The 9,947-nt window shown below is 30.7% G+C and overlaps 2 protein-coding genes across 4 annotated transcripts; both read right to left on the bottom strand.

The window, feature by feature from the left end:
* Positions 1 to 285: 285 nt before the first annotated feature.
* Positions 286 to 3,417, bottom strand: LOC104770636 (uncharacterized). 3 transcript variants are annotated; one of them, XM_010495089.3, is made up of 9 exons: positions 2,867 to 3,417; positions 2,599 to 2,785; positions 1,967 to 2,100; positions 1,679 to 1,791; positions 1,342 to 1,588; positions 1,088 to 1,243; positions 747 to 826; positions 609 to 658; positions 286 to 500 (listed from the first exon to the last, which is right to left on the bottom strand). In XM_010495089.3, exons 1-9 carry the CDS (start codon positions 3,257 to 3,259, stop codon positions 358 to 360), a joined length of 1,503 nt encoding a protein of 500 aa, XP_010493391.2. In that variant the 5' UTR covers positions 3,260 to 3,417; the 3' UTR covers positions 286 to 357. The 3 variants fall into 3 exon arrangements, with proteins under 3 accessions (XP_010493391.2, XP_087362646.1, XP_087362647.1); XM_087506520.1 differs by having other exon boundaries at positions 2,599 to 2,780; positions 2,867 to 3,381; XM_087506521.1 differs by lacking the exon at positions 1,967 to 2,100 and having other exon boundaries at positions 2,867 to 3,347.
* A 5,088-nt stretch (positions 3,418 to 8,505) lies between these two features.
* LOC104772476 (uncharacterized protein At1g08160-like) lies at positions 8,506 to 9,394 on the bottom strand. The gene has a single exon (XM_010497083.3). It carries the CDS (start codon positions 9,276 to 9,278, stop codon positions 8,694 to 8,696), a length of 585 nt encoding a protein of 194 aa, XP_010495385.2. The 5' UTR covers positions 9,279 to 9,394; the 3' UTR covers positions 8,506 to 8,693.
* Between the last annotated feature and the right edge of the window lie 553 nt (positions 9,395 to 9,947).

Here is a 9,947-nt window from a genome sequence, read left to right as displayed (position 1 = left end):
TATTAGTTTTTGAGGGATTTTTTCAATAACAGAATCTTTTCTTCGCGTGGGGACAGTTTGCAATTGAGTAATCCAATATGGACTCTTTAATTAAATATTGGTTTGTGACATCGAACATCTCTTCTTGGTTTCGGTATTTCGACGTCCAGTGGCAGTAATACGTACGTGACACTAGAATTGATTTTGGATTTCGGTTCTTAAACCATATATATAAGGGCCACGGTCGAAAGTTTCGAAACTCTAGCCCGATCTCAATAAACGAGTGCAGTAGCTAGCAGTACTGCCTTTTATATGACACAAGTAATTATTATTGCATCTCAATATTATTGTTTTACACTACAGTATAAATAACCAAACTTAGACTGATATGTTAAGATCTCTTATATCTTTTTGGTACGTTGAAAGCCAAGAATCAATTATTTTAATTTCTTTCTCTCTTTGCATCACCAGCCACTCCGGATCTCCTTTGCTCTTCAAATTGATATCTTGACAATGTGAACCTGCTCATATATTACATTTAAAATTAATAATATGGGATAGTTCATCATATTCAAAAAAGATTTGGTGGATAAAATGGTTTGAAGAAAACTGAATATTAAATAAATTACCATTATTTGTGGTGATGGCAACTACACTATCTGAAAGATCCTCCAAAACTCTATAATATATGAAAAAACTATCTCATAAAACATTGTAAGGATAACCTATTCAAACAATTATGAAAAAAAATTATTATGCTTATTTACCCGCCAACGCTGTAAGGATCTGACAGTCCATTAGAAAATATTATATTGCTCCCAAATCTTCGGAGGATTAACTTGATATCCTGCATTAGATATATTTCATAATAAGATACACCTAAAAAAATAAATAAAACGAAGCAAAACTTTGGAAAAGATTATGCAAAACAAACAAAAAGTTGATCATAAATGATTTAAAATAGAGACAATAAAACCAATATATATATTAAACCTCAAAGAATGTAACAATGTACAGGATACATGAAGGAGATTTTAGTGGCTTGTGTAATAGACTTGATTATATAATATACATGAGTTTTAAAAGTTAATTATTCATCTATCTATACCTGAATGCCATAGTACGTTGTGATCCAATGTGGCCTAGGAGAGACACCATAATTAGATTCACAGCCCTCAATGAAACTGGTCATATTAAACGGGGATGTTGGGAACATGGTATCTTGTTTGTCATGTCCCACCGGTATCACTATCTCGCTGCAGCCCTATATAAAGATCATTTCATTTAATTAAGTTTATAAGAATCTTATATCAATATGTTAAACTGGGTTTTAATATGCCTTTTACTGCGTAATTTACATACTTGCCATCTCCATGCCATATCATCGTTTGCGACCAGCACAGAATAATTAGTATCATAGCAAGATTGATTGCCTGTTAAAGCGACGACACCTGCGAAGATCCGGTCGAGTATATCGATTTTACGGTTTGGTGGGTTGGCGTTGATTGCATTGCACACGTTGGTCACCAAGATACCCTCGTTGTATTGAACAGCTTCAGCGTATATCGTATCTAAAAAATCTTTGAGATCGAAGCTTCTATTTAATGGACTGCCAATTTATTTCAAGGAAGAAAATTAAGCATTTTAACCATAAATAAATTAATTAAAAATTACAAAATTAAAAGATATTTCTTCATACGCGCAAGTTTTGAACTTTTTGCCGAGGATCAATAAGCCGTTGGGTTTGGCAGCAACTTTATCGATTTCTTTCCAAGATTTGCGGATCGTATTGTAACATCTCATGTTCGTTTCCTAATAGAATATATGTTAGGAACATAAAGAGAATGATGCAATTAAAATTAGTAAAGATTAGAAACATAATAATTGTGACTAACAAAAAAATTGAAATTGATTTATTGTGATAAAAGAAAAAAGCAACTCCAACATACTGATAATTAAGGTTTAATAATTGAATAATTGTTATTACCTTGAAAACTTTGGTAATAATATAATAATAACCAAATTTAGGACGAGTATCTTCAAAGTAGAGAAGAGGAGCTGAAGATGCTAATGCCCCAAGTGCTATGTGCGGATATTTTAGCCTAAACCATGCTGCTAACACTGTTTGTCCATGAAAAAGGTAATACCGAAGAAAAACATAATCAACCCAATGATTATTAATTCCGTATACCTTTGTGTCATATAATGCTATTTGGTATTATTACTGAGAGTTATATGTAAGCAGTAAGCAGGGTCAGCCCTTGAGCCTAGCTTAAAAAGCTCATATGTTTTAATACGGCCTTTATCTTTATACATATTCGGCATCCATTTTATAAAAATTTCTTTAGTTTCTTTGTGTAAAACCGTAAAAGCTAAAATGGCCTCTTATATATAAGTTTTGAGGTGGACAGCTTTTATATCACACACTTTAAATTTTATCTATTAAGCTCAAAAAATAATTACTATGAAAATGTGCAAACCGATTTAGTTTTTCCCCTTATGGCCTTTTAATTTTGAGAACCGGCTATGTGTTAAAGAGTAACTATATTACATAAACCACATAAGTTATGGACTAGTGGACTGATGATATATACTATATACTAATGTACATAGACTTACTTCCACCATAGGATCCTCCTACGACAATGATAGGGCTGTGTTTAGTGGAGTACTTCTCCTTAATGTGCAAGAGAATTGCAGCGTAGTCTGCTAGGGCTTGAGCTGTATTCAAATACCCCAACGTACTCGCGTTCTTCATTGCTTCTTTTACTGATCCAAATGGAATCGTCTTCCCATAATACCTATGCTGCATTATATATTTTATGTACTTACATGCAAACACGGCTACAACAAATCTATATAAACACACATACACTGATACACACACCTCTATGTAGACGCAGAGCGCTTTAAAGTGAGGAGCATTGTCTCTAAGAAAACCGAAGGCAGACATATCCGTCTCTAACGATGATTCCAGTCCAAGAAATGCTAAGATTGGTGCGTTCGCTTTAGCACCAGCCCAGTGCTTGGAATCGATGGCGTATCGTTGTTGAAATGTCAGGTAGCTTTCCGGTGTGAATGTGAAATGGTCGAGAGTCTGATTAAAGTAGAAAAACTTAAGATCAGATTCAGCAATTTTTTGTGTTGGTCTGTCTGGTGCATTCTTTAGCAGATTTGGAGAAATCCCAAGTCGAGCAATTTTGGAGTGTGCGGGACAGATGAAATAAGATGACGATGTTGAGAATATGAAAAGAAGGAAAATTGTAAATGGAAGTGACATTTTTAGAGTGTTGTTTGCATATCAATTTTGAACTTAGTCAGCTTTCCAACTCCCAAGTCCATCCAGCAAACCTATTATATAGATCCTCAAAGGTTATAATGAACTAAATTATGTACTTAAGTGAGTTTCTTCTGCCTTTTGTGCGAATTGTTTGGTATAAATTAAAGCATCAAACGTGATAGCGATGTTTGTTTAAATATGTTTTTGCATCACACATATATACGTATGTATGTATGTATGTTTGTTTGTTTTTTTGTATATATGTACGATACGAAAACTATGAAAAACCTCATTGTAAAAATAAATTATAAAATCAATGTAATTGAGAACGCTGAAGTTTCATTTGGATTCTTTCTTTTTTTTTCTCTTTCTTAATAAAAGACCACCTAGTTGTGGGCATTCAGGTATCGGTTCGGGTTCGGTTCGGGTAATTTGGGTTTCGGGTAATTTGAGTTTATAATTTATAGAATCATATAGATATTATGGAAATTTCAGTTTGGGTTCGGTTCGGGTTTTTTCGGGTTCAGATCGGTTCGGGTATATTTTTGAAATACCGAAATATATCTGATATATTTTGGGTTTGGTTCGGTATAAGTATTTTTTACCCATTTAGAACCAAAATACCCATATATAACTAAAATATATATAAATTGAATAACTCTATCAAATTTCATGAAGTTATAACTAAAAAATCATACCAAAATAACTAAACCAAAGTTAGAAACTAAAGACAAGAAAAACAAGCAAGAAAAAACATAATCCAAAAGTCTAATCCAAAACATAAACAAGTAGTAAAGTACAAAATCAAATTCAAAAGTCTTATAAAAGCTAGAAGTAGGTATTGAGAAAATTGAAAGAAACAACAAGAATCAAAGACGAGATCGGTTGCATATGGTGAAAGTGAAACATTGTAGGCGTCTTAAATGTGGTTTGTAGGCGTCTTCACTGTTTCTCTGTTTCAAAAGCAGATCAGAATGTTACTAAGTGTAGTAGTGTACGAACAAGTAACAAGCAACAAAAAACCATGAAATTACCTTATATCCGATTATCTAGCTTGAGTTAAGTTCACCATCAAACTCTGGAAGATAAATAACATAGGTTCGGATATACATGGTACCAATTGGGTATCGGTTCGGATCGGATAATACCCGATACCCAAGAGTATTTACTATTAAAATCCAACTACTATATTGGAGAGGATCTATATCCGATCCGAACCAGGGTTTTTCGGTTCGATTCCAATACGAATATTTTGGGTCGGGTATTTTGCTCAGGCCTAACTGACCACCAATGGAGAAGCCAATATTGTCCCAGAATTAGAGAAATTTAAGCGTACGTCCACATTTTTTATAAAGAGTTAAAGCATAAAAAAGCAAATAAAAAAAAAAAAAGTTAAAATGCGTATTAAATGTTATCAAGTTGGTGAAAGTTGCGCGTGCAAAGCGATGGGCATATATTAGCAATCAACACCACAAATTGTACATGCTTTGCTTCATGAATCTGCAATCCTTTCTTATTTCTTTTATGTACATAATAAATTGTTAACACCAAATGTTATCATATGGTGTGGTGTCATCGGCCCAGAGTTCCACTTTCTTTTTCTTTATTGTTAATAATCGAATCTTTAACTTAGAGACCATAGACCAACCATTATAATATTTAAGATGTGATGCATCTAGACCATATATCATTTTCTCGAGACACAATAATTAGTCAATAAACAACGACTTGAATGGCTTGCTTTTATTGAATACACGACAGTTCCATGTCTATTTAGGAATAGGATTTACATACATAACTGAATATGCTCTTTCTCGTCGCAATATATTATTGTTCAGATTAGAAAACGATGGCTCTTGATATATTCTATATAGATACGGGGAGATGATTTTGCTCAGTTATACTAGAGCAGGCTTGGAGCCAAGGTACTTTAACTTGCCCAATATGAATACAGTACTTCCAGGGATATGGTTTTGAACTTACAGGTGATGACCACATATACAAAAGTCATCCGAATAAACCATTATATGGAGCTCACAAGTATTTCCAACTTTTGCAACCTATCTTCTTATATTGACATCCATTTTTATTTTTCTATAATATCATACTAGGTAACAATCCGTACTATGTGCGGGATAAATTGATATAAAGAAAATTATTATAAATAAATTATTATTCTAGAACCAAGATTTTGTTTGTGTCAAACATATGCTCTAATTGGGAGACACTTCTAAGACTTTAAAATTAATTTAAAGTTTTAAAAGGCAAAATTTTACCAATCATGCTTTTATTACTTTATTATTTTTAAAAGTTTTAAAAGTCTAACTGCCCACTTTTTTTAGTTTGTACGTACAAATTTTTAAAGTCACAAATGTGAGACTTTTTTGGCTGTAAAAAAATAAATAATAATAAAACTGTTGTTATTTTTCTCTTTCTTATTATCCATGATGATTAAAACATTCATTTTCAATCTATGTATAATTTATCACAAATATATTATGATTCATTAAAAATAGATTTTTTATTTCTGTTATTTTGAAATCCATTTTTCATAATTATTTTTGCATCAAAAACCATTATAACACATGATCAATTATGTCATATCTTTATATTTTTTAATTTGTTGAAAATATATATCTATTCATTTTTATGAGTTTTTGTATTTTAATTTTAAAATTTTTATTTTTTAAATAAAATTCATTATGTTGCCAGAATTCTATATGTATCTCTGAAATCGAGTATGAAATTCTGTTTACTCACTTTTAAATTGAGTATAAATTTATTTTTAGCATAATTTATATTTATGAAAAACAACAGTCATTAAAGTTTTAACAGTTAAAGTTTCTACAGCAAAAGTCTCTACAGCAAAGTCTTTACAGTCAAAGCATCTACAGCCACAAGTAACAGCCGTTACCAATCAGGGCCATAATATGTAACTAAAGTTTTTTATTTATTTATTCAAAGCTGCGTTTTTTCGTGTAAAAAATATGTTTCACCCGTGAAATTTTAAATGTGGAAGATAAAATATTGATAAAATGTTACTATTTATTGCAACATGTCTTTTGTGTGGTTTGAAAATCAAATTCATATATTTTATGTTTTATTTTGTAATCATAACAATTTTGCATGTTTCTTATGTAACCATAACAACATACACTAAATTACTCGGTAGTTTAATTAATTAATTTTATTATATGTTAGTAACAATTGGATTCTAAACTAAAATTTTTAAAAATAATCTAATTTATTGATTTAATATTTATGATTAGGCTATTTAAATATTTTGAGTTAGTCGGTTTGTTAATATTTTCTATAAATAACGGATTATTCTTAAAAAAAACCATTATGAAAAAATTAATGAAATTTCAAAATCAATGTATTCGTGTAAGAATACATTTCACCCGTGAATTATGTGAATGTGGTAAAGAAAATATTTATATAGTTTTACAATTTATGGAAATATATATTTTTTGTGTGCTTTAAAAATCAAATTTTTATTTTTATGGTTAATCAAGTAACTATAACAATTTTTCATAATCTAATAATCACTCATTTTAAATATATTATGATTTTTTCTGGTACTAAGTTTATTTATAATGATAAGGGTTATTGTCTCATTTCTTTTTAATAGCACATTGATTAATGTAAAATTAAAACGTATATTCCTATTTGGTTATCAATATTTTCATTTTTAATGAATAATTACACTAAATATTGAGATTAATTAGTTTACATACTTAGATATTTATAAATAATCACACATCATGATATCCCCTAATTTGTTGTCATTTTTATATTTATTTATGAATATATATAAATCTATATTTATTGGGAATTAAGTTTCCTTTAATGAGTTGGAGATCATTCAGGGATAATATATTTCTTTTTATAATCAATTATAATAACTATTGAAAGCTTGTTTTTTAAATAATTATGGTAATAATACTAACATAAAATAACATTTTTATATGATTTTGTTAATAAGTTATATGTTTAATAAGTTAGATGTTCTTTATTTTTATTAACTTTATATGTTTTTATAGTCTTTTTAGAATATTTTACTTATATTGATTTTAAGAAATTAATATTTTATATTGATTTCTTAAAAATAATATAACTTTGATTTGTATATTTGTAAGTAAATTTTAGTGAAATTTTAACTAAAAATAGTATGTAATTATTCTATTAGTTTTCATATGTGATATTTAAAGTTGTGTGAGAATTGATGACATATCTAATTATTATTCAGTTAATTGTTTTTTTTTTTAAATATAGTGGCATGTTAATATAATTAAGTAGAAAATTTAAGGGTTTTTTTTGATAAATGTGTCTCGACCTCTCTGGCGGCGACACATCAGCTTTTTCAAGAGAGTGCTTCTATATTAGTATATAGGAGATTATTGGAACCTATATTCCTTAAACAAAGTTCTTAGCACTTCCATGATAGGCATAATGTTATAGTACTATTGTTATTCTTCGATAAGGTTCAAACCAGCTAGACTGTGTTCCCACCCCACATAATTATTTTGTCTCTTTCATGCCAACATTTCTAATCAGAAGAGCTATCTCTCTTTTCATGTCTTCACGACGCTTTATCGATAATAAATTTAGATTTTGTATCATGATAAATGTGTTTATACTCCATATGTTATATGTACTTATATATGGTGCTATGTAAAGATGACTAGATAGGTCAAAGTTCCTAGAGTACAAATTGTGGAATTAACTACTTTTTGAAAGATTTTTTATGTATATTGTACATTGTCTCGTGCAATAGTTTACAACTTTTATTTACAACAGCAACTAAAGTTCGATGATCACAACAACAACAACTAAGAAGAAAAATAGAAAAAAACTAGACTCCTCTTCATTTCAACAGTCCATAGAATTTGGTACACTCTATAACTGAAAATGTTGAAATCCCATGATGAGCAAATATGACATCTTCTCGAGATATTTTTCAGAAAAAAAAAAAGACATCTTCTCGATCGAGATCTAGTAGTCCCATAATTTTAGTGCTGTTTAATTAATTTTTAGAGTTAACAACAACAGCATAAAAAAAAAAAAAAATTACTCAACCAATAAATTTTTGGAGTCCATAATCTCATAAAATTTGGAGGTCAGATATCAGATTAGGTTAACTATAGTTTATTTTACGTCGTCTCTATTTAACAGTATATAACCAATGAAAAAGATTACTTTACGTTCAAAACTATTACACATATATTAAAATTTCAGGGGCTACATTTTTAGATACCTATAGTGTTGTTAGAGAGTTCTTTGACCCAAATAATAAAAAAAAAACTACAAAAGTATATATACATGTACATTTATACGTAAAAAATGACTATAAATATAACTCGTTCATGCATGCATAACATAAGTCAATTTATGAACAATATAATTATTAGTGTGACAATGCTAAACTTACTAACTAAATATTAGCGTAACATGAACTATGTTGGGAATTGTTTGGCTGTGACAAAGAGAATGTGACATGAGAACACTCAATATTAGCCGTACGATGTGCTGTCCACCAAAATCCGATTATAAACCTAACCCTCGCCTTAACAAATACTTCAAAGTCGATATACCCCAACGAAGCTTGAGCCCTCAAATCCTCACCACTGGATTCGGAAACGCCGACGTTCCTTACGATCAACGCGTCATCGATCACCGCAACGTTCATTCGCGGTTGGTGAAACGGTTCCAACTTCGTGTCGAACGCAAGCGTCTGGTCCTTGAATAGAACGAATATCTGGACGGAAGTGTAGTAAACCGAGAGTTGGTGGTTGGGGTTGTACAACTGGATGGTGATTTTGAATGTAGCTGACATGTAATTGTCGTTGGTAAGGGTAAAGTTTTGTACAAACGCGTTTTCAACACTGTAATGAAGTTTCTTGCGTTTGGTTACGAGCCAGGTAATGAAAACACCTAGAGCTACGATGAATATTATGGTAAATATGAAGAAGATAACATGGCGAAGGCTATGGCGGCTTGACGAAGTTATCGGAGGCATGGGATCTAGCTAGAGAGTTTTAAGGTCACACACTGGTTGATTTGGATGATTTTATATATAGACAGATAATGCTTCGGATTCTAGAATCTGATGTTTTTTGCTTCAGAATCTTATGTTTTGTGTGTGTGTGTCAAATATCAGAATCTTACGTTGCTTCTAACCTTAATGATTATTTTATCAATATTCTTTTCTTTATAAAACGGAGATGCAAAACCGAGATCCTAGGTAATCAATTTTGACGCATAAAAAATAGAGTAGAATTTATCGAAACCCAATTCACATTTAACCATATGAAATCGTCTCTCGTTCCATGCAATTAATGCGCTAATGCGTTTTATAAAATTAATTGATTTAAGAAAGAAAAAGAAAAAATGATCTGTTGGAGGCTGGTTTATGAAAGATAATCTTGACTTTATGTCTTTAATGATCATCATAATCAGAGAACCCGGCCGGCCCGACTAATTGAAGAAGAGAATACATAACTATGGAAACTTTACAAATTTACCTTGTAGGGAACAAATAACTGTCTCTGTTTTGATACAACAAACGTAGCCTCCAGCTCCGACCTAACATTCCTTATCTGGCCTCATCCCTCTTTCAAATACGGTTTGCGACGGCAACCTAATCACCATCTGGTTTCTGTATGAAACCTAGACACTCTTTGGTATT

This window comes from Camelina sativa, chromosome 20, assembly GCF_030686135.1.
Source record: "Camelina sativa cultivar CO46 ecotype springtype chromosome 20, ASM3068613v1".
Taxonomy (NCBI): Eukaryota; Viridiplantae; Streptophyta; class Magnoliopsida; order Brassicales; family Brassicaceae; genus Camelina; species Camelina sativa.
This window is presented reverse-complemented; position numbering and strand designations above follow the sequence as displayed.